At 45.4% G+C, this 18,935-nt stretch overlaps 3 protein-coding genes across 16 annotated transcripts in view; 1 reads left to right on the forward strand and 2 right to left on the reverse strand.

The window, feature by feature from the left end:
- Positions 1-1,976, reverse strand: part of DCAF6 (DDB1 and CUL4 associated factor 6) — a 73,984-nt gene extending 72,008 nt beyond the window's left edge. For 4 of the 8 annotated variants that reach the window (XM_050978358.1, XM_050978355.1, XM_050978339.1 and 1 more), the window contains exon 1: positions 1,698-1,975. In XM_050978358.1, the coding sequence (XP_050834315.1) occupies positions 1,698-1,791 (94 nt within the window). In that variant the 5' untranslated portion in view covers positions 1,792-1,975. Of the gene's footprint in view, positions 1-1,697 lie in introns of all 8 variants that reach the window. The other 4 variants (XM_030234047.2, XM_030234045.2, XM_050978366.1 and 1 more) reach the window with 2 other exon arrangements.
- A 471-nt stretch (positions 1,977-2,447) lies between these two features.
- MPC2 (mitochondrial pyruvate carrier 2) lies at positions 2,448-9,545 on the forward strand. The gene is made up of 5 exons (XM_009092680.4): positions 2,448-2,660; positions 6,028-6,068; positions 7,567-7,651; positions 8,713-8,824; positions 9,320-9,545. Exons 1-5 carry the CDS (start codon positions 2,555-2,557, stop codon positions 9,357-9,359), a joined length of 384 nt encoding a protein of 127 aa, XP_009090928.1. The 5' UTR covers positions 2,448-2,554; the 3' UTR covers positions 9,360-9,545.
- A 724-nt stretch (positions 9,546-10,269) lies between these two features.
- The window catches only part of MPZL1 (myelin protein zero like 1), a 42,305-nt gene continuing 33,639 nt past the window's right edge, over positions 10,270-18,935 (reverse strand). For all 7 annotated transcript variants that reach the window (XM_018916884.3, XM_050978383.1, XM_018916880.3 and 4 more), the window contains one exon: positions 10,270-16,058. In XM_018916884.3, coding sequence (XP_018772429.1) covers positions 15,957-16,058 — 102 coding nt within the window. In that variant the 3' untranslated portion in view covers positions 10,270-15,956. The remainder of the gene's footprint in view (positions 16,059-18,935) is intronic.

Raw genomic sequence — 18,935 nt, forward strand, 5'->3', positions numbered from 1 at the left:
AAGAACAGTAAATATGAGACCTTAACCAAGGCATCAAAGTTCTGTTTTTAACTAAAGTTATGTGCATTTTATTGGAGCAGAATCCAGAAAAGACATCTTGCTAAGTCTAGAAAGATGATTTCTACTGTTCAAATCTTTGTACTTCAACTCTCAGAGACACAACCACATAAAAGTAGAAGAAAAAAACCAACAAAGGTCTTCTTCAAAAAAAAGGCACTTCTTCAGAATCTGCACACTATAGTCCTAATTTTAACATTGAGCCTTTCTGCTCCAATTGGAGCAGACAAAAAGAAAAAAAAAAAACAGTCAGAAGGACTGATCACTAAAAGTTAGAACAATCCTCAGCTAAGGCTTGGCCAAGCATAGCTTGAGACATAACCAAAATCAAAAGCAGATAGATCGTTAGTTCTCAATCTTTTTATTTTAGGACTCAACATTTCTTTCCAAGGGACTTGAGCACTGCACACACACACACACCTCTCTCTAATCGGTAGAAACCTACCAGCAATACCCTTGATTTCCCCGATTAACCTTTTGTGGATTACTGAGCGCTCAGGGACTACAGACAGAAAACTCCTGAGTTAGGCTTGGTAATGTGATATCCCACCTTAAATTCCACCAGGAAAAAACCGAACGACAGACCATTACCACTGAGCACAGCCGGGAAAGCCTGGGAGGCACAGATCGACACTCGTTTTACAACGCTGTAAATCAAGCTCCATCTCGAGTACTCGAGGTTTCCACTCCAAGGCAGGAATTGTTTTCCCACACAAGCACAAAAGAACGCGTTCCCGACCACCGAGCCATCTACCCATCTACCCCGGAGAGACACCCTCCCAAATCCATAGTGCCACTACGATGGATCTCCACGAATAAATGCCGGTGTTTAAAAATATTTTTAGCAACGTTTTTTTACAGAACCTGAGCCACGACAAAGAATATCGATAGCTCCTTCACGCCACGGAAACCTCCCCGGGGCCTCGGGAACTAAAAGTGGCGCTGGCTTTAACTTGGAAAGTGAAAATTCCTGGCTTGGACATGGAGGCGAGGGCAGCCCGGGGCTGGGGCGCCTGCGGGGACCCCGCGGTGGCCGCGGAGCACTTGGGGACACAAAGGGCTGGCGGACCGGCCGGCACCGAGCGCGTTCCAGCGGCTCGGCTTCCCCAGAGCCCCGGGAGCACCTCGAGGGCGCCGGGACAGCGGCCGCGCCATGATCCCGGAGGCGTCTACGTGCTTTGTTCCCAGCCTCCGGCAGCTCAGCGCCGGTAAATCCGGACCCTGCCTGGCGCCGGGCACGGAACGCCGACACCGGAGCTATTTTGAGCCGCCGCCCAACTTCCCGGCTGGATCTCGGCGTGCAACAGTTCCTTCGGGAAGCAAGGGCGGCGGGCGAGCGGAGCCGCGCACCGAGGGACCGGGGGGTCCTGGCGGGCCCTGGGTCACCCCGGCAGCGCGGAGGGATGGGGTCGGGGTGTCCCTGACCACCCCTGAGGGCGCGGGGGGCCGGGAGTGGGTTTGGAGAAGGCGTCGCCGCCCCACACGGGGCGCAGGAAACTTCGGAGCCTGCGGGACAGCGCGGCCGAGCGGGGAAGCGGCGGCGCCTGCAAGGGGCTCCGGGCCCCCTCCCTGCTTGGTGGGGCGCCAAGGACGGCCGGAGCCCGTCGGCACCCCCCGCCCCCCACAGCGCCCGTCCTTACCGAGGTAGTGCCTGCGCAGCAATCCGGGCTCCTCCAGCCCCAGGGTCCGCTTGCGCACGTCCCAGAGCAGGTGTGGGCAGCGCCCGCGGGACATGGCCCCGCCAGGGCGGGAACGGCGCGCGCCGAGCGGGGGGGATGCGCCGGGACCGGCCGGGCGCGCGCGATCACCATGGGAACCGCCGAGCGGGCCCCGCGCGCGCGCCCCGCGCCCGCCTCGCGCCGAGGCACCGACCTCGAGCCACAGGCGCGTCGGGTCCGCGACACGCCCACCGAGAGCGGGGACACGCCCACCTCGGCCGCCGGGACCACGCCCACCGAGCTGGAGGTGGGGGGGCCCCGAGATTAATGGGCGTCTCGCGCGAGCCGGTGACGTCGCCCCGCCCCGACTGAGGGGAGGGAGCGTGTTGGGCGTGGACGGTGACGTCAGCGCGCTCGGCTCCGCCGGGAACAAACCCGCCCTGTCCGGTGAAGCGGCGTGAAGCCGCAAAACGGCCATCTTGGCTTTGGGCGCATTACTCGCAGCGCAGAATTCCCCAGCAGCGGCCATCTTGAGGGGAGAGCGAAGCGGAGGCGGCCATCTCCGAGCCGGGCGCCCGTGCCCTTGCCAGGGCGGCGGGCGCGCCAGCTCTCCCCAGGCGCCCGGGCCAGCGCGCTCAGCCAATAGCGCGGTGCGCAGCTCTCCGCTTCGCCCCGCCCCCTGCGTCTGTGACCAATCAGAACCCTGGCTGGCGGGTGGGCAGGTCCGGAGGGGGCGGAGCTTGGGCGGAGGAAGGACGGACGGACGGGACGCGGCCCCCGCTCAGTCCCCGCTCGCCCCTCGCTCCCCGCTCCGAGCCCGCTCGCCCCCGTCCCTCGCCATGGCCGCCGCCGCCGCGGGACTCCGCGCCTCCTACCACCGCATGCTCGACCGCATCGAGCTCATGCTGCCGCCGCGGTTCCGGCCCTTCTACAACCACCCAGCGGGTAATGGGCGGGGGTCACCTTGGCTCCCGGTTGGAGCGGCGGGAAGGGCGGAGCGGGGGATGTGTTCCGTACGGGTGCGAGGCGGTATCGGGGCCGCAGTAAAGCGGGTAGGGTCGTTCTGGCGCGGGAAAGCGGCTCTGGAGCGGAGTCCTGCTCCGTAACGGGGAATTGTGTCTGCGAAGGGAGAATGGGATAATCGGGTGGTTCCGGGAGGGATGCGCTGCTGTCGCTGTCGCGGTACCGCGGCGTGGATCCAGGGATCGCGTGGGCTGCCAGAGCCTGGCCCAGGGGATGTCGTGGGTTTAAAGGGGCCTGGAGGCCTCGGCAGCCGCTTCTTTCAAAAGGATGTGCTGGAAAAATCATAGAATGGTGGAATGGTTTGGGTTGGAAGGGATATTAAATATCATTCACTTCCACCCGCTGCCACGGGTAGGGACACCTTCCACCAGAGCAGGCTACTCAGAGCCCCATCCAGCCTGGCCCTGGACGCTGCCAGGGTTTCTGATCTTGGAATGTGCCCTGGTCAACTCAGGCAGCCTTTGGTTTTATTTTCTTTGTGCTGAATCCCACGCTACTACCAAAGGCAACTCGTGTCCTTGGTGAATTCGCTGGAGGACTCCTGCGGGTAAAGAATGAGCTCCCCTCACCTGACCTACAGTTTACCTTTCCGTGGGGGTTTGTGTTATTAGGGAGAAACCTCCTGTAAAATTATCTCATTCAGAGCCATCTACGTGGTGTTTGTCATGTAAACAAATTGCGTCGGTTGTTAAAACGAGTGCCCGATAAAATTCTGGCATTCCATAGGCTCTGTCCCCATTGCTCTGTGTCAGTGTCACAGGCATCCTTGACTCTTCACCTACCAGGAACATGCACTGTGAAAATGGACTTTGGTTTGCAGTCAGTTGCTCTATCCTCTTATAATGCCCTTTTTTGGAAGGAAAATTGTTGCTCTAAAGAAATCACAAAGAGTCAAAAGTGCAGTTCTCAAAATGTTTGATTTGTACTGAATTCACTTGACCAATGTATTTAACATTAACGTATTGTTTTTATATGTAAAGAGACAATATGTCCAACAGTGAGAGACACATTCCACTGGTGGGAAATGTGGCAGCTTCCAGATGCTCTTAGTGGATGCAAGGCACAGCAGGTACTGGGAACATCCATGTTCCTTCTTCAACAGAGCTGTAGTGGGAATTGGAGAAGGTTTTGCAGGTTCTCTTGCAGTGCTTTTCACTACACAAAACTGCCTGTGGGCTGCTTTTGGTCATCACCATAATGTTGTAATTAATAAATCCATTTTTAGGCATTCTGTGTATATGTATTTATATATACACACACATATCTACCTATCATAATCCATACTGATGGTATAAGTGAGAAAAGTCACAGCACAAACAAGTATGGAAACTGAGCCCCTGCAACTTCTATTTTAGCCTAGAAGGTGTGTCTGTGAGAAAGTTATGCAATACATGTCACTCTGACTGCAGAAAAAAAAAGTAGGTTAAAAATGAAAGGTTTTCTTTTATCTCCAGTGACATCTAAATCTCTAGTCTAATTCAGGAATATAAGCATCATTGTCATGAAATTATAAATCACTTGTGAGGCATGAAGCACTTCCTGGCATAAAGAAAGCTTCCAGCAAAATAATTGGTGCCTGTTAAAAATTTTTTCTTTGGCTGGCATTGCTGGAGGACAGTGGAGGGCCTGGCACACCAACTCCCCAGGCTGCCATGGGAAAGTGTGGGCTGAGCTTGTGCTCCCTCCCCTTTGGCCTCTCTGGTTCACTTTGCCTGACTAAACTCAAGTTTTCAGCACAAGGACTTCTTATATTTAATAGAAGTCATAAATTCTATAAACTGGTCACACACATGATATCCAAATTGGCCTCTTGTATCCCCCTGCTCTCCTTGTGCTGCTGTCATATTCATCCTCAAAAAATTCTGGATGTCAGGAGCTGGGAAGAACTCACCCAGGCTAGGTGCTTGCTGGAATGCCTCCAAGGAGAGGTGTTTGACAGTCTTACCTAATTACAAACTCAGCTTGGTACCTTCCCTGTCTCCAACTGTTTCTTAGTTCTGCAGTCAGAAGTTTGAAATGGTTGAGTTTTTATTATTAATAAAAATTAATGTCAGTCTTCTTGAAAACTCTACTAGATGTTTAGGGAATGTCAGTTTAATAATTTATACTCACCCCACATCCTCTAGTACTCCAAATCTGAATTTGTGTTTTAGAATAAGATAAATGTTAGTAATTAAAGCTACTCTGTAAGACTGATTTATTTATAACAAGCTGAATTTGCAGCCTGATACTGACACACCAAATAAGTACCTAAGAGAACAGCAGCTGAAGTTTGTATCCTTAAAGGATGAACATTAAGCGGCTGTTATTTAACATTCAACAATATCAGACAAAAGGTAATGTGCTTGTAGTTATTAAATGCAGTTTGAAACTTGATCACAAGCAGGGTGGGTTAAAAAGGCCTTTATGCAAAGCTGCCAAGCCAGTTTTTGTTTCCCAAGTCGTAGTTTTAAACTTGAGGGTGTTTAAAACTGGAAGTACAAGTAGTTAGTGCAAGGTATTTTAAAGACTGAATTATTAGTGAAGAAATAGCTTTCATAAAAAGCAGGCAACCAAAGTCCTGGTGGTTACTCCTGTGTAATATATTACAGTGAAAACTTGGCTTCATCTTGCATGTTATCGAAATGCTGAGCAGTGACCTAAACATTAATTTTTTGTGATAAAATTAGAACAGTGTCCTGACTGTTTCACAGGGGGTTTGGTACTTTGGATTGTGGTCTCTCATTAAAGACTTGGAGCAGAAGTCCCAGATTAATGATTTCTGGCATAGTTGTAGGTGTGGCTTTGCAGGGCTTTGTTTTAACCAACCAGTTGCTATTTTAGCACCACTGGAAATTATGTGTATTCGTCAGAGAGTTATTTTTTCCCCAGGTCCCATGCAATTGGATTTTTCTCCCTTCCTTCTCAAGATTGCATCCTCTTTCCCATTATCCTCGTTTGCCTAGGGGTAGATTTTTGGGGTGTATTCCAAGGCCTTTTTCTAACTCTTTCAATTATAAATGCATTTTGCCTGCTCTGGTGTCCTCAATTGCTTAAACATGGACATACAAAATCCTATGCAGCTGTTGCAGAAATGTATGGAGTGATTACACAACTGAAGGTTGATGCATTGGGTTGATGAATTATGAGTATTAGGTGCCAGAGCTAATGTTCAGCAGTAGAAAATACTAATATAAACAATTCATTATTAAAAAAATTAAAATAAATAAACCAAGTTAAACTTACTGTGGGTATTAAAACAGCCACATTTAGTAAATAATTTAACTTCTTTTCTCCCATCCTCCCTCAGGTCCCAAAACAGTGTTTTTCTGGGCACCTGTTATGAAATGGGTAAGTACAAGATGCCAGCTGGTGTCTTGGTGTCATGCCCAGGGCAATCTGCAGCAACACACTGAGCAAGCAAGACTTTCCCAGCAGATACTTGAGCCTGCAGAAAGATTAGATACTCTAATTCTTAATATATGGGGAGGAACAAAATTAGCCTTAATAATAGATAGCATGAAAGGGATACAGCATAGAGAAAATGCTTTGTAGAAGAATTGTGCTTTTCACTGGGTTTCACAAAGGCTTTATCTTGTGAAACACCACCTGTTGCTCAAGGTAGGCATGACGCAAAACTCATAAAGCATGTGTTTCTTCTGAGATTGAGGAATTTGAGAAGTATCTTAAGCAAGTCAATTCCAAAGGCTCATAGCTTGAAGGCAGGCTGAAGCATCTCAGAGTGCAAGGTGGTCTTAACCTAAAAGACAAAGGCAGCTGCCATTGTGGCTGTCAGTGGTTCTCTGCCTCCTGAGAGGTTCTGCTTCCCACTGCCTAGAGCTCTGGGCTGTGTTTGTGCCCAGGTGATGCAAATGCCACCTCCTAATTCACTGTGCTCTTCTGAGTTGTTGCATTGATACAGATAAAACAAGGTATCTCCAAACCCATGAGGGTTTGATTTTGTTTGATAACAAGGATGTAACCTGCTCTTACCATTGCCAGCTGCTTTGTAAGTTTGCCATTGTGAACCCCAACGTTTTATAGGCCATAGGCAACATTGTGCTCTAAGCTACAGCTTGGTTTCTTGGTCAGTTGTCTGGACTGGAGCTGCTGGAACCATGGTTAACCTTCCCCTTCCTTAGAGGTTCTCCCTGGAAACACCCTTCTGAGCTGGATCACACAGGCAGCTCTTCTGTGCCCCTGGATGAAAGCATTAGGACTAACTTTCTTAGGGGTTTTGTTTGGGGTTTTTTTGTGAACTGGTGTAACAGGAACATGAAATTGTATTTCCAGTAGAGGGCAATAGCACAACAAACAAAGCAAGCAGAGTTTGCTGCTAATGTCAGGTAGATCAGCCAAGCTATTTCTCAATTCAGCTGTACGTTTTCTACTATTACTGAAATTATATTTTAAAAAAAGCACCCTCAGATGAAGCTGAGTGAAAGGGTCAAGTTTACCAGCAGTATCTTAGCCTGACCTGTGGAAAGATCTTTATTTAGATAAGCCTCTCTTGTTGCATGAAAACAAGGGTGGATTTTTTTTCAGCTGCTTTCTTAAGCAGCTGTGTTCAAATTAACCTTGTTCTTGAATTAATACAAAACTGCCGGTGCCTGGGATTTTATTGCCACATAGTTGTAGCTGCCATAACTACAGCACTACTGTGTTCTTTTTCCTATCACAAAGGACTGGAAATGGATGGTGTCTCCCAGTCTAACTGCTCATAGAATGCATCCCATCTCCTGCATAATGCAGTCAGATAAGCACTGAGCTGTAAAGCAGCTTCCCCTTGTAAAACTCTTCATCTGTTACAGGAGTCCCAGACTGGTGATCACTGAATTTCTCTTTGCAGGGTTTGGTGGGGGCTGGACTGGCTGACATGGCCAGACCAGCAGAGAAGCTCAGCACAGCACAGTCTGCAGTACTCATGGCCACAGGTAAAGCCATACTTAATCTGTGTTTTCACACAGAATCTTACATCAGTACTAATACACTTCTACAGAAAGCCTTAATTTTAAAATGCTAGCTGTCACTATTGCTGTTGGATGCTGATTCTAGGCCAGACCTCTACTTGTTATTAAATCAGTAAGCATTCTGTAATTATATAACAGTTTTCTACACCTGTCTTAATTTGGAATTGTTCAGCACAAGTTGCTACGAGTTAGGCATGAGTACCATCCCTTAAGTTACCATGATAACATTCATTGCAGTAAGTGACCTCTTTTCCTTCAGATCAAGTAATTTTGAAATCAGTCCAGGATACACTGACTTTTTTAGAACAGACTTTGAGGGATTTAAGAACGATAGGGTAATTACACTAACATAAATGGGAAGAATTTCCAAGTGTTACAAGAAATTCGAAGCAGTGGCACATGGACTACTGCACTGCTGTCTGCCAAGAATTCTCACACTGGCAGAAACAATAGTCTGTAATTCTAGAATCATTTCGGTTGGAAAAGACTTTTAAGATCATAGACTCCAACCATTAACCCAGTACTTCCAAATCCAACACTAAAACGCATCTCTAAGTGACACAACTACACTTCTTATAAACACCTCCTGGGATAGTTCTGCACCACTTCCCTGGCCAGCTTTTTCCAGTGCTTTTCCTGTCTGAAAGGGTTCTCCAGACTTTGGTATCTAATGCAGTCCTGTGCATTTTGCACAAGTTTTCCAATGTAGTGCAGCAAGCTGGATATACAGCAAAATACCACTACACTGCAACGTTACTGGAGAATTAGGGTCTAGGCTGCTGTAAACTGCAGAGTATCTTTGATATTCAGACTATGATTGACCTTACTGTAGCTATTTCAGAAAAATGAAGGACATACCTCTAGATGTCCCACTGGCACTTTTCACTGAGAAAAAGGTAGTTATAAGCAAAGCAGTTGTTTAACATGAAGTTATGAAATTTGTTTACTTCAACTGGCCTATGAATCTGCCTCCTAACTTAGGGAAATATCTGAAATATCTTTAAACTTGCCATTTCTTTCAACAGGCCTTATTTGGTCAAGGTACTCTCTGGTGATTATCCCTAAAAACTGGAGTCTGTTTGCTGTGAACTTCTTTGTTGGCTGTGCTGGTGGTTCCCAGCTTTTCCGAATATGGAGGTATGCATCAATAAGGGTACATGTACTGCTAAGCATTAACAAGGAATTTATAAATGCCTGCCAGCCTCTCCGTCAGTGCAACAGGCAAGAGGAACTGAACCTTTCATGAAACATTACAGAATGATTTTGCTACATTGTTAGTTTTACAGTTAAGTCAGAGTGAAGCTGTAAATACTTTCAGTCTAGCTAGAGCAGCATTGAATCATGTCAGCTCCAGCAGGCTCAAAGGGCTTTTAAGCAGAGCAGCATTTTTAAAAAAATTGTTTCTTGAAGGAAACTGGGAGTTTTCTGGCTTCAGTTCCGCCAGGAATGTGGCAAACTTAGCTACTTTGCAACTTCCTACAAGAATTAAGATATCCTATCCCGAGTTTCCACCCTCAAGTCCATTGTAATTTTAAACCTCCTCTAGTGAACAGATTGCTAGGAAAACACTGTTATTGTAACTGGTGTTCTATTCTATTCTTAGCCTGTGCTCTTTCTTTTTTATTCCTATAGGTATAATCAGGAGTTAAAAGCACAAAAGCAAGTGCAATAAAGAGATGCTTAACCCAACAGGTCAAATCTAGCAACGCACAAACCCATCCCCATGGGACCTAGCTTCACTAATTTTAATGTTTTTTTCTCTGAGAAAATGAAAGAGGAAAATAAAGGAGAGCAAATGTTTTCTAAGTGCAAATAACCAAGTATCTCCACACAAATAAAGGGCAACCTTTAAAATGAAGGCAGAATTGTTTGTGTTGTATTGTCTCTTTAAAGAAACTGGCTGGATTTTGCCTAAAAAGAATTCCTGAGCCTCACCTTATCTGACTCCACTGAACAGTGCTGGGAGTGACACTGTACTGGTAACAGCCAGAGCCTCAGTCTGAAGTGATCTTTCCTGTCACAGTCAGAAAACCACCTGGGCGGGGGTTTGCCATATTTCAGTAACCAACAGTCACATTTACATTTGATTTCCTGATGCTCTTCCTTCCTTGGTAGCATAAGGATATTTGTTCCAGCTTCAGCTGTGTGTGTCTTCATTTGTTCCCCAGCCACCACTGTCCTGAAAAAACAGACAAACAAATGTGCCACTGCTGTTTTAGCTTCCTTCACAAGTCCAGGCAGAAGATGGAGTAATTGAAGCACCAGACTTAGACTCACAAATTCACACGCAGGGGAAAACATAACTGAGGCAAGGTAGGTTCTGATGAGTCTGTCAGCTCCCCTTTTTCAAAGACTGTCCCACCATGAAGTCAGTTCTCTGTTCTGCCACAGTTCCACTTGCATGTCTTGGTCCTTGTGGCTTGGTCCTTGGTCCCAGAGTCTCAAGTGGCAAGTTCACCAGCTGTGTTGGTCATCAAGTGACACAGTGACTGAAGAAGAATACTGCTAGGAAGAGAGGTGGTGTATTCCAGTCTCCCTCCCTTCCCAGTCCCCAAGCAGGTAAGACTCATCCAGCAAGCCAGTAATGGGAAAAAAAAAGTGTATTAAAATATTCACAAGATTACAATAGAAAACATTAAAGTCCATTCAAGAAAAAATATCCAAGATAACTGTTTCCAGATGAGTCTGTAAAAGCAAAAGCACTAACAGTTGGTACACTGGCTCTTCATGTAATCAGGCCATGCAATGCATATCTAGCTCCCTCACACAGATTATACACCTGTCTTACAGGTGTTTGTTGTCTTGCACACCTCCAGGACAGAGGTTTATGAAAGAAAAGTACCCAGTCTATGTTTTCAATTACATTTACCACATAAGAACAGTTGGCATTGCAGGGAGACAGAAAACATTGCACAGCACACTGATCTCCAAAGGCATTGAACTTATATTTTAGAGTGCAAAAATACCTGCAAATAAGAGGGCTTATTAGCTTTAGGGCAGTGAAGAGAAGGGAAAGAGAAACCTAAAGAAGAGAATAATTGCTGAGCCTTGTTAAAATGATTTTGTAGTATCCCATATAAAAATGTTACACTGCAGAGGTGTGGCCATAGCCCAGAAGTCCCACCCACCTTCTCTCTTGGTAGTTTTATTGAGGAAGTATTTCCACCACCTGTGATACAATAACAACTTTTTGTATTTGAGGTCCTTGGCAGACACACTAATAATGTAGAATTCCAAGACGAGATTCCAATACCGAGTGAAGGTGTTCTGGTCACAAATCAAAAACTCCATACCTGAGCTCAGTGAATCCACTCTAAGGCAATGCAGCTTTTAAGTTGCATGCACACCTTTACTGCAGTTACAAGACAGATGGTTACCTAGACAGTTCTCACAGGTTTAAAAAGTTTAAAAACCTAATTACAGCTCTTGTCACAAACTGAAATACCACTAAATCTTTGAGAGAAAACAAAACCCTACAGGTCTCCAGTTATAAATTACACATCAGGCAATGAGTTGCAGGGACATATCTGCCCCCCTGTAAAGGCTCTTGATGTTTTGTGAACGTGGTAAGCATCTTCCTCACAGAACAACAGCTGAAGACAAAAGGGGTCATGGAAACCTGATGGACTGTGTACAGCTACCAATTTACTTAGCTTGATAACTTATTTGTAGTCCTCTTGAAATTCATTTATGGCAATCAAAAATAAGGATGATTTCAGATTGATCCCAGTTTTGTTTGCATGATGAATAAGACAGAATTTATTGCAAGTCTGTCATCACATAGGCCCTCAAGATCCACTACCCAAGAGCAATGACCCCCCTTAATTGTTTTAGTCACTGGCTACTGCCTCAAAAGAGATGCCTGCTCCTCCTCTGGGCTGCTGCAAGCCTGGCATGCAGCACTTGTTTTGAAAATAGATGATTCTAAAAAGAGCTGGCAGCAGTGCTACAACAGGACAAGGACAACACCCTTCTTGTTCCTCAAAGTCCAAGCTATTCTTTTCCTCCTGCAAGGAACAGCATCAGAGAATTAAGAGAACAGCAGCAGCAGAGCAATCAGAGATAAACTTCTGATCACCAGAACATCAGAACCAGACCTTGTCTGACTGAACTCTCTGCCTGCTGTACTCCTCAAGAAAGAGAAGTTCTCTGTCTCCTGAGACTTTACTAAGTAAGCCAACTCAGCATCAGTCCCTTTCATCAGCACAGGTTAACATATCATTTAACCATCTCAGATAACCTGAGGAACAGAAAGTTCCTAAGTGTTGACTCACAATGCCTGAAGTTCTTTTGACTTCAGCATGAATACATTACTTAATAATTATATTGCTCACTTTTCCATGACCAAAAAAAAAAAAAAAAAATATCAACAGCCTTGGCACTGGAGTGGGAATCAGACAGATTTCTGCCATTCCTGGGGGAAGACTTTTGTTTCTTTCTGAAAGGATGTTTAGTGTTTTTTAAAAATACTTCAAAGTTCATTCTACCTTCATAAAGAGGAGCCGTGAAGCCTTGCAGGGAGCCTCCTCAGTCGAGGCAATATGAACATACCTGTAGCTAGACACAAGCTATGCAAGGAGATGTCTCCTTAGGTCAGTTAAAATCAGCCAGACCAGTGTGTCTCCTAAGTTAGCACCAGATCAGTCCTAAAGTTAGCACCGGATTCATGTGCTTCCTAAAGTTAGCACCACATCAGAATTGTGCTCAGATTCTCCAGTACATTCCAGCAGGAAAAGAAGCAAACATTAGTAGCAGACTTCAGAGGCAAGGCCAGCCCCATCTTCTCATAGCAGCAAGTTTCTGATTGCCACATTCATCACGATTCTCCTTCTTACTCAGAAATGTTGGGAGAGCAAGAATGCGCAGGGATGAACACAGGCAGATCAAAATCAAGTTTCTCCATCAACCACATCCAAAGCATTAGTGTTTTATTAAGTGTAAAATAAATGTTGGGAAGTAACAGCCTGATAGATAAGGAAAGCAGCAGCAGTAGGATCCTGATCATAATCATAATTTATACTGGGTTGGAAGGGACCCATCAGGCTCATCGAGTCTAACTCTTGGCCCTGCACAGGACACCCCAGGAGTCACACCACGTGCCTGAGAGCAGTGTCTAAACACTTTTTGAACTCTGTCAGGCCTGGTGCTGTGACCACTGCCCTGGGGAGCCTGTTTAGTGTCCAACCACCTGGGTGAAGAACATTTTCCTGATATCCCACCTAAACCTCCCCTGATTCATCTTCCTGTCATTCCCTTGGGTCCTGTCAGAGTGAAGAGAGCAGTGCCTGCCCCTTCTCTTCTGTCATGAGGGTGTTGAAGACCCCAATGAGGTCTCCCCTGAGTCTCTTCTAGGCTGAACGGACCAAGTGACCTCAGCCATTTGTCAGAAGGCTTCCCCTTCAGTCCCCTCACCATCCTCATGGCCTCCTTTGGACACTGTCCAGCACCTTCATGTCTTTTTTATGTTGTGGCACCCAAATCTCCCCCAGGACTGGAGATGAGGCTGCCCCAGCCCAGAGCAGAGCAGGACAATCCCCTCCCTTGCCCAGCTGGTGATGCTGGGCCTGGTGCCCCCCAGGACAGATGTCCCTCCTGGCTGCCAGGTGCAGAATTCAGCACTGGAGAAGATCCTATTGAACCACAGAATCACAGACTGGACTGGGTTGGGAAGGACCTTAAAGATCATCTGTTTCCAATCCACCCACCATGGGCAAGGACACTTTCCATCAGACCAGGTTGCTCAAGGTCCATCCAACTGGACCCTTAACACTTCGAGGGATGGGGCATCCACAGCTTCTCTGGGCAACCTGTGCCAGTGCCTCACCATCTTCTGAGTAAAGAATTTCCTGACTACAGTCACCAACATGACCACTGCAGCAACCAAGGCAGTGGATCTTATCAACAGATCGAAGCTTGAGTGGACAAACTACCCCCGAGAGTTTCTGGGGTGAGTAGGTCCCACTCTGTCAAAGCTGACAAGCACTGGGTAGAAGCATCTTAGCCCTTCTTGTGGAGCGTTGCTAAAAAAACCCTGCTTAATCCATGAAGTAGAAGAAGATCTTTAAAGGTCTCCTGTGAAGAAGAAATTTGTCCATTTTTCATCTTGTATGTGTTATTGCCAAAAAAATAAAATGTTAAAATATTTACAGAGTTGTTAGTTAGCCACAGCTCGGTGTCTCAGTTCCCTACAAGACTTGGCAAATACTTGAAAACTGATGCTTTAAAACTGAAACATGGCGTCTTTGATACCAGCCAAGTCTTGGAAGAAGAATTACAAAAATTCAGATATTGCAGGATTACCAACTGACATATGGCAGGATAAATTAATCCATGGTTTCCTTCTGAGTCCCAGTTTTAAGAAGCTGGTTCTGGCTTTGACGACAATGTCCTAAGATCTACCCAGTGCATGTGTACAAAAATAAAGGCAGCTGTTGATTGCTAATAAAGGCAGCTGTTGTCAGGAAACCAGAGAAGTCTGATCCTGATGAAAGAATATAGTGTTGGCGTACCTAATTTTCTTGGGAAAAAAACTTCCACTTTACACAAAATAGTTATTAAAATTGCACTGTCGTAATTAAAGGATTAGCTAATGTGGTTGTGAAAGGGTCTGCCATGGGCCTGTAACTATTTTTCATGTCCTTGGTGTTAAGAGCGAGATGCGGGCTTGAGTTTGTTTGGAACAGGTTGCCCAGAGATGCTGTAGAGATCCCACCTGTGGAGATGCTCAAAACTGGGCACAGTGCTGGGCAGCCTCCTCTGGCTGACCCTGCTGGAGGAAGACTGGATGATCTCCAGAGGTCCCTCCAACCTCAACCATTCTGGGACTGATTCTGAAACAGACCGAACAAGGAAATGGGTAAGAATCAGAGAAAAGGGGCTACCATAGATCAAACTGAAAATTATTTGCTGCCAAAAAAAAAAAAAAAAACCAAAAAAAAACCCAAAACAAAACCATCAGATTGAGATGTACAAAACAGAAATCCTTCTTCTATAAGCCACTTTCAAAAGATCTCTGCTGGAAGGCCACTTCTAGTTTTGAGCACCAAATTTCAGGATACAATGGGTCAGCAAAAGAAATCCTCATCAGCAGAGATCCTTAATAATCTAGGAGGAGTTTAACCTAGAAACAAGAGGAGGCTGGAGAATTGTATTCAAGCAGTAGACTTGCAGAGATGAATGAAATGAACTGTCCATCCACATCTTCTGTGCAAATATTGGTCACACAAAAAAACCACACATCAAAAAACCCAAAGAGCCCTAGATTTCCTCCAGAAGTTGTTCAGCCTCCATTACAGGCTTTTGAGAACAGATAAAGCACCTCCAAGGAGGTGACAGTGGCATAATGGAGCCATGGGAGAGAGGTATGGGAGTACTACAGCTTCCAGATCCCTTGGAGCCCTTTTTAATGCTTGCATGAAATGACAGAGCTTTGAGGAAGAAATATTTCACTGAAAGGTTCAACAGAGTCTGAGGTAACCACCTACAGCTACAACTTCCTATGCCTTTAACTCACCATGTCCTTAGTTTTCACAGGTAAACTACCATTTCACAAAATTCATTAGATCAACACTATCCCTGCCCCTTAAAGGACTAAGCTTGAATAGCTGGGCTCATTGAGAAGTAAACAGTTTCGTGACCCACGTTATACAGGTCAGGTAGGCCTAAAGGTTTCCTTCACTCACACTGCTAAGACATACATTTCTGATAGCTAGGAGTCACAATTTGGCTTACAAGACCAAGTGAGAGGGTCTAGTTTACACGAGAAGGCAGCCTGTACTGAGAATCTGACCAAGGAAAGATAAATACCCTGTATACATAAAGAATTCTGAATATAAAGAAGATGTCTTCTTTATAGTCACCTCAACAAAAGAAATTAGGCCCTATAAGCAAAGAAAATAGAATCTCCAGGTCAACCTAGAATCTTCAGGCATCTTCCAGTTTCTCCATTAATAATCAAGATAAAAATATTTTAAAATTGTGATGCGAGTTTTCACTTTCTCTCTCGTCACACAAGATACAAAAAAAAAAAAAAAAAGAATATTGGCAATTTATAAGCAAAATTCTTACCGCATTTCAACATGCAACATTGGTCTCACTTCTGTACGATTAAATAGACTATTTACACACAATACATATATATCTCTCCCTCTGTATGCACATGCATTGGTCCTAGCCTAGGCATCAAAGGCCACATGTGAGTTCTCTGGGTCAAATCTTGCTCAAGCAATTCCAGTCTGAATGTGTGTTGTCCTTTGGATAGCTGAGGATCTCAGTTCTTGCGAATGTCGGCGTAGACCACAGACTCTGACTTGTTGATCTTGTCGCTGTGCTGTCCCCCGGAGTGATCTAACTGCGCGTAAATGACTGGGCCCTGGGGACACAAGGAACAGGCACAGTCAGGCTTTTTCAAAACTGCCCACACTGCCCCTCACTTCCATGGGGGCTGCAGCAAGATGAAAGCTAAAGCAAGACCACAGAGCTTTTATGACTGCGAACGGCACTTGGAAGCAGGTGGAATGAACCCTCAGCTGCACGTGAGCTCTAGTCTGCCACCTTTCTCCTCTCAGGAGCATGCCAAACAGCACCCTTGCCTCCCTCCAAACCTGCCTGCTGCCACAGAAAGTAAAATCTAGGATTCCTCGCTCTGAAAAGCAGCAATTCTTGTGTGCTACGTAGCAAAGACACGCGGCTTAGACAGATGCATGCCAGATTTAATATTGTTCAAGAGAAACTGTCCTAGAGGTTACCAGTCAACAGGAGTGTACTTCCCAAACTGCTACTCCGGTCGTGTAAATCCCAGCATGGCTGTGCCACTTGGATAACAAGTGGCACAGCCACAGAAGCTGCAGCCACCCTGTGACTCAAGTCACTGCCCAAGCCAATGATGGGGCCAAGACTTACACAACAGTGAGCCAGAAATGCTAAAATGGTGCAGCAGTACAGAATTCTTACCTGACCTCCAAGCCAGCCCAGGCAGCAGCAGCTCTCAAACATCTTGGGCAGGCATGGCCTCACATGACCTTCATGACATTTGCTGGGGTGCAGGGGAAGACATTACAGCCCTGTCTTTCAGCTGAACGTGTGAACACTTCCTTAAACACCATCCTCTAAAACATAGCGCAGGGAAAGGCAGCTGAAGCTACTGAGGACAGGACTGCAACCTCCATGGAGCAGAGGCCCAGCAAGACAGGTGGGACCTTGATGACAAGAGAGCTGCAGCTCCCATACTGAACCCCGCAGCTGAGACAAGCACAGGGCTGCCACCACACACCCCATGCAGGAGGCAAAAGGACTGTGTTATCTCAGGATGACTGGGGGGGAATTAAAAATAGAGAGCTTTTAGTTTAGTTGTGGCTTTTTCAGCAGTTTTTCCTTCAAAACCTTTCATCAACTGTTCTGGTGTCCCTTATGTCCCAGGAAGAAGTAGCCTTCACTGGCACTCCTCTACCCCCTTCTTGCCAGTACTTTTGAAATCCTGACACATTAGGAAACATTTGTATAGACCTGACACAAAAATTTTTCCATCTATTTCCCAAAGCAATTATGAGCCAGAGATGAAAACAGACCTTCTGTACAGAAAATTAAGCTGTTGAAGGACCACAGATACCTTCCTGCACAGCTGTTTTCCCCCCCAGAACAGTGGCAAAGCTCATACCTGAGAAATACCTTGTTCTCTTTGAGAAGTGATTTAAATCCACATTTTATTCCTTCTGGGTAAAGTATTTCCAAAGTAATAAAGAATAGAGGAAGAAGATTGACTGAAAGGTGAAAACTTGCAAGCAGGCATAAAATCCTGAATATAGACAACACTGAGAAAATGAAAAAAAAAATGACACTAATGTCCTAGAAAACCCTGGATTTCAAATCTCATTATAGCTACTTTTTAAAAAAACTTCTCTGCTATTTGCTTTCATGTTGTTCTGGTCTACAACACTGTATTGAGATTAATAATTCCAATCAGATCACAGTGTCTATATAAACTTCAAGACAAAGTAACCCTGAAGTTTAATTGCAAGCAATTTTGGAAATCTCATCTGCCTGAGGCCAGAGGTCAAGGGTATGATAAATGCAGCTTGAGAGTACTATCAGTTAAAAAAAAAACAATAATAAATCTAACTGCAGAAAGTACTCACTGTGACATTCCCAATTTGTTCAAGTAATTCTGCTGGGTCAATTGTCTACCAGTGGAGTTTACTCAGTATCAGTTACCACTGTACTGGATTTTTGCCAGTTTAAATATAGTCACTGTGCTGCAAGCAGCATGTTAATGGTGTGGAGAGACTGACTGCTGTGATCAGCTGATCCAAACCCAGTTATCATTGTCTCAATGTGTTCACTGTCCATCACCTAAAAAAAGTGGTAGATAGCCAACACAGAGAAAAGGAGGGATCAAGGATTTATTGCAGTGTTCATCTATTTGATTTGCTGCCAATTGATTCTCTAGCTGACTGTGAATGTCACCTGGGCTATTTAAAAAATTGTTTAAACAATTCAAAACTTTCATCAAATCCCAAGTAAGCTCATCCTGACTCTTCAGAACCAGAAGACAGACCAGCACTGCTATATAAAGCCAGCATTTCCTGAAGCCTCTGAATTTTTCCATTCAGAATTGAAGGGAAAAGAGCAGCAGGGGTACCTGCTAAGGGTTTGACAGCAGTCATTAACTGTAACTTAGAAGAAAGAAAAAGGAATTATGAAGTTAGACCTCCATGGTCCAACAGGAGTCTACAGAACATTCAAACTCCTAAGATTCTGCATGATGTTGCAACTACCAGAGATTCAGGCTCTGGGAAAGTTATCTGAAATTTCAATCAAGATTCTTGGCATTACAAACTGCTCCTTCTCAGGGTCCTGGGATCCAAACAAGGATATCCACGTGGGAAATCCATGTAGTTCGTGCCTTCATTATAAATAATTTCTTACCCACGCAAATAACAGTCCTAGTAGAACAGCAGTCACTAGAGAATGATGGCAGGGACAAGAACCACCACAGACAAATCTGACAGGACAGAACAAACCTGCTGAGAAGTGAAAACAAGCAGAGCTGATTCAAGCAGCTGAACACTCACAGAATCAGATATGCAAACTCCAGAAAACAAGGTCCACACCTGAGTACCTTGCCCTCAAAACATAAAGGAAGTGCAACCTCAGTGCACTTTCAGCTGAGATGTGATGCAGACAAATACTCCATCACTGATTCTTGAACTGATACATAAATTAAAAAATGAATAAACTTAATGTAATTCAT

The sequence above is a fragment of the Serinus canaria genome, chromosome 1 (assembly GCF_022539315.1).
Source record: "Serinus canaria isolate serCan28SL12 chromosome 1, serCan2020, whole genome shotgun sequence".
In the NCBI taxonomy this organism is placed as follows: Eukaryota; Metazoa; Chordata; class Aves; order Passeriformes; family Fringillidae; genus Serinus; species Serinus canaria.

Coding starts and splice junctions, on each gene's coding strand:
- MPC2 (XM_009092680.4), top strand. CDS start 2,555: ATGGCCGCCGCCGCCGCGGGACTCCGCGCCTCCTACCACCGCATGCTC. Junction 6,069..7,566: donor GGGCACCTGTTATGAAATGG/GTAAGTACAAGA, acceptor TTCTCTTTGCAG/GGTTTGGTGGGGGCTGGACT. Junction 7,652..8,712: donor TGCAGTACTCATGGCCACAG/GTAAAGCCATAC, acceptor TTCTTTCAACAG/GCCTTATTTGGTCAAGGTAC.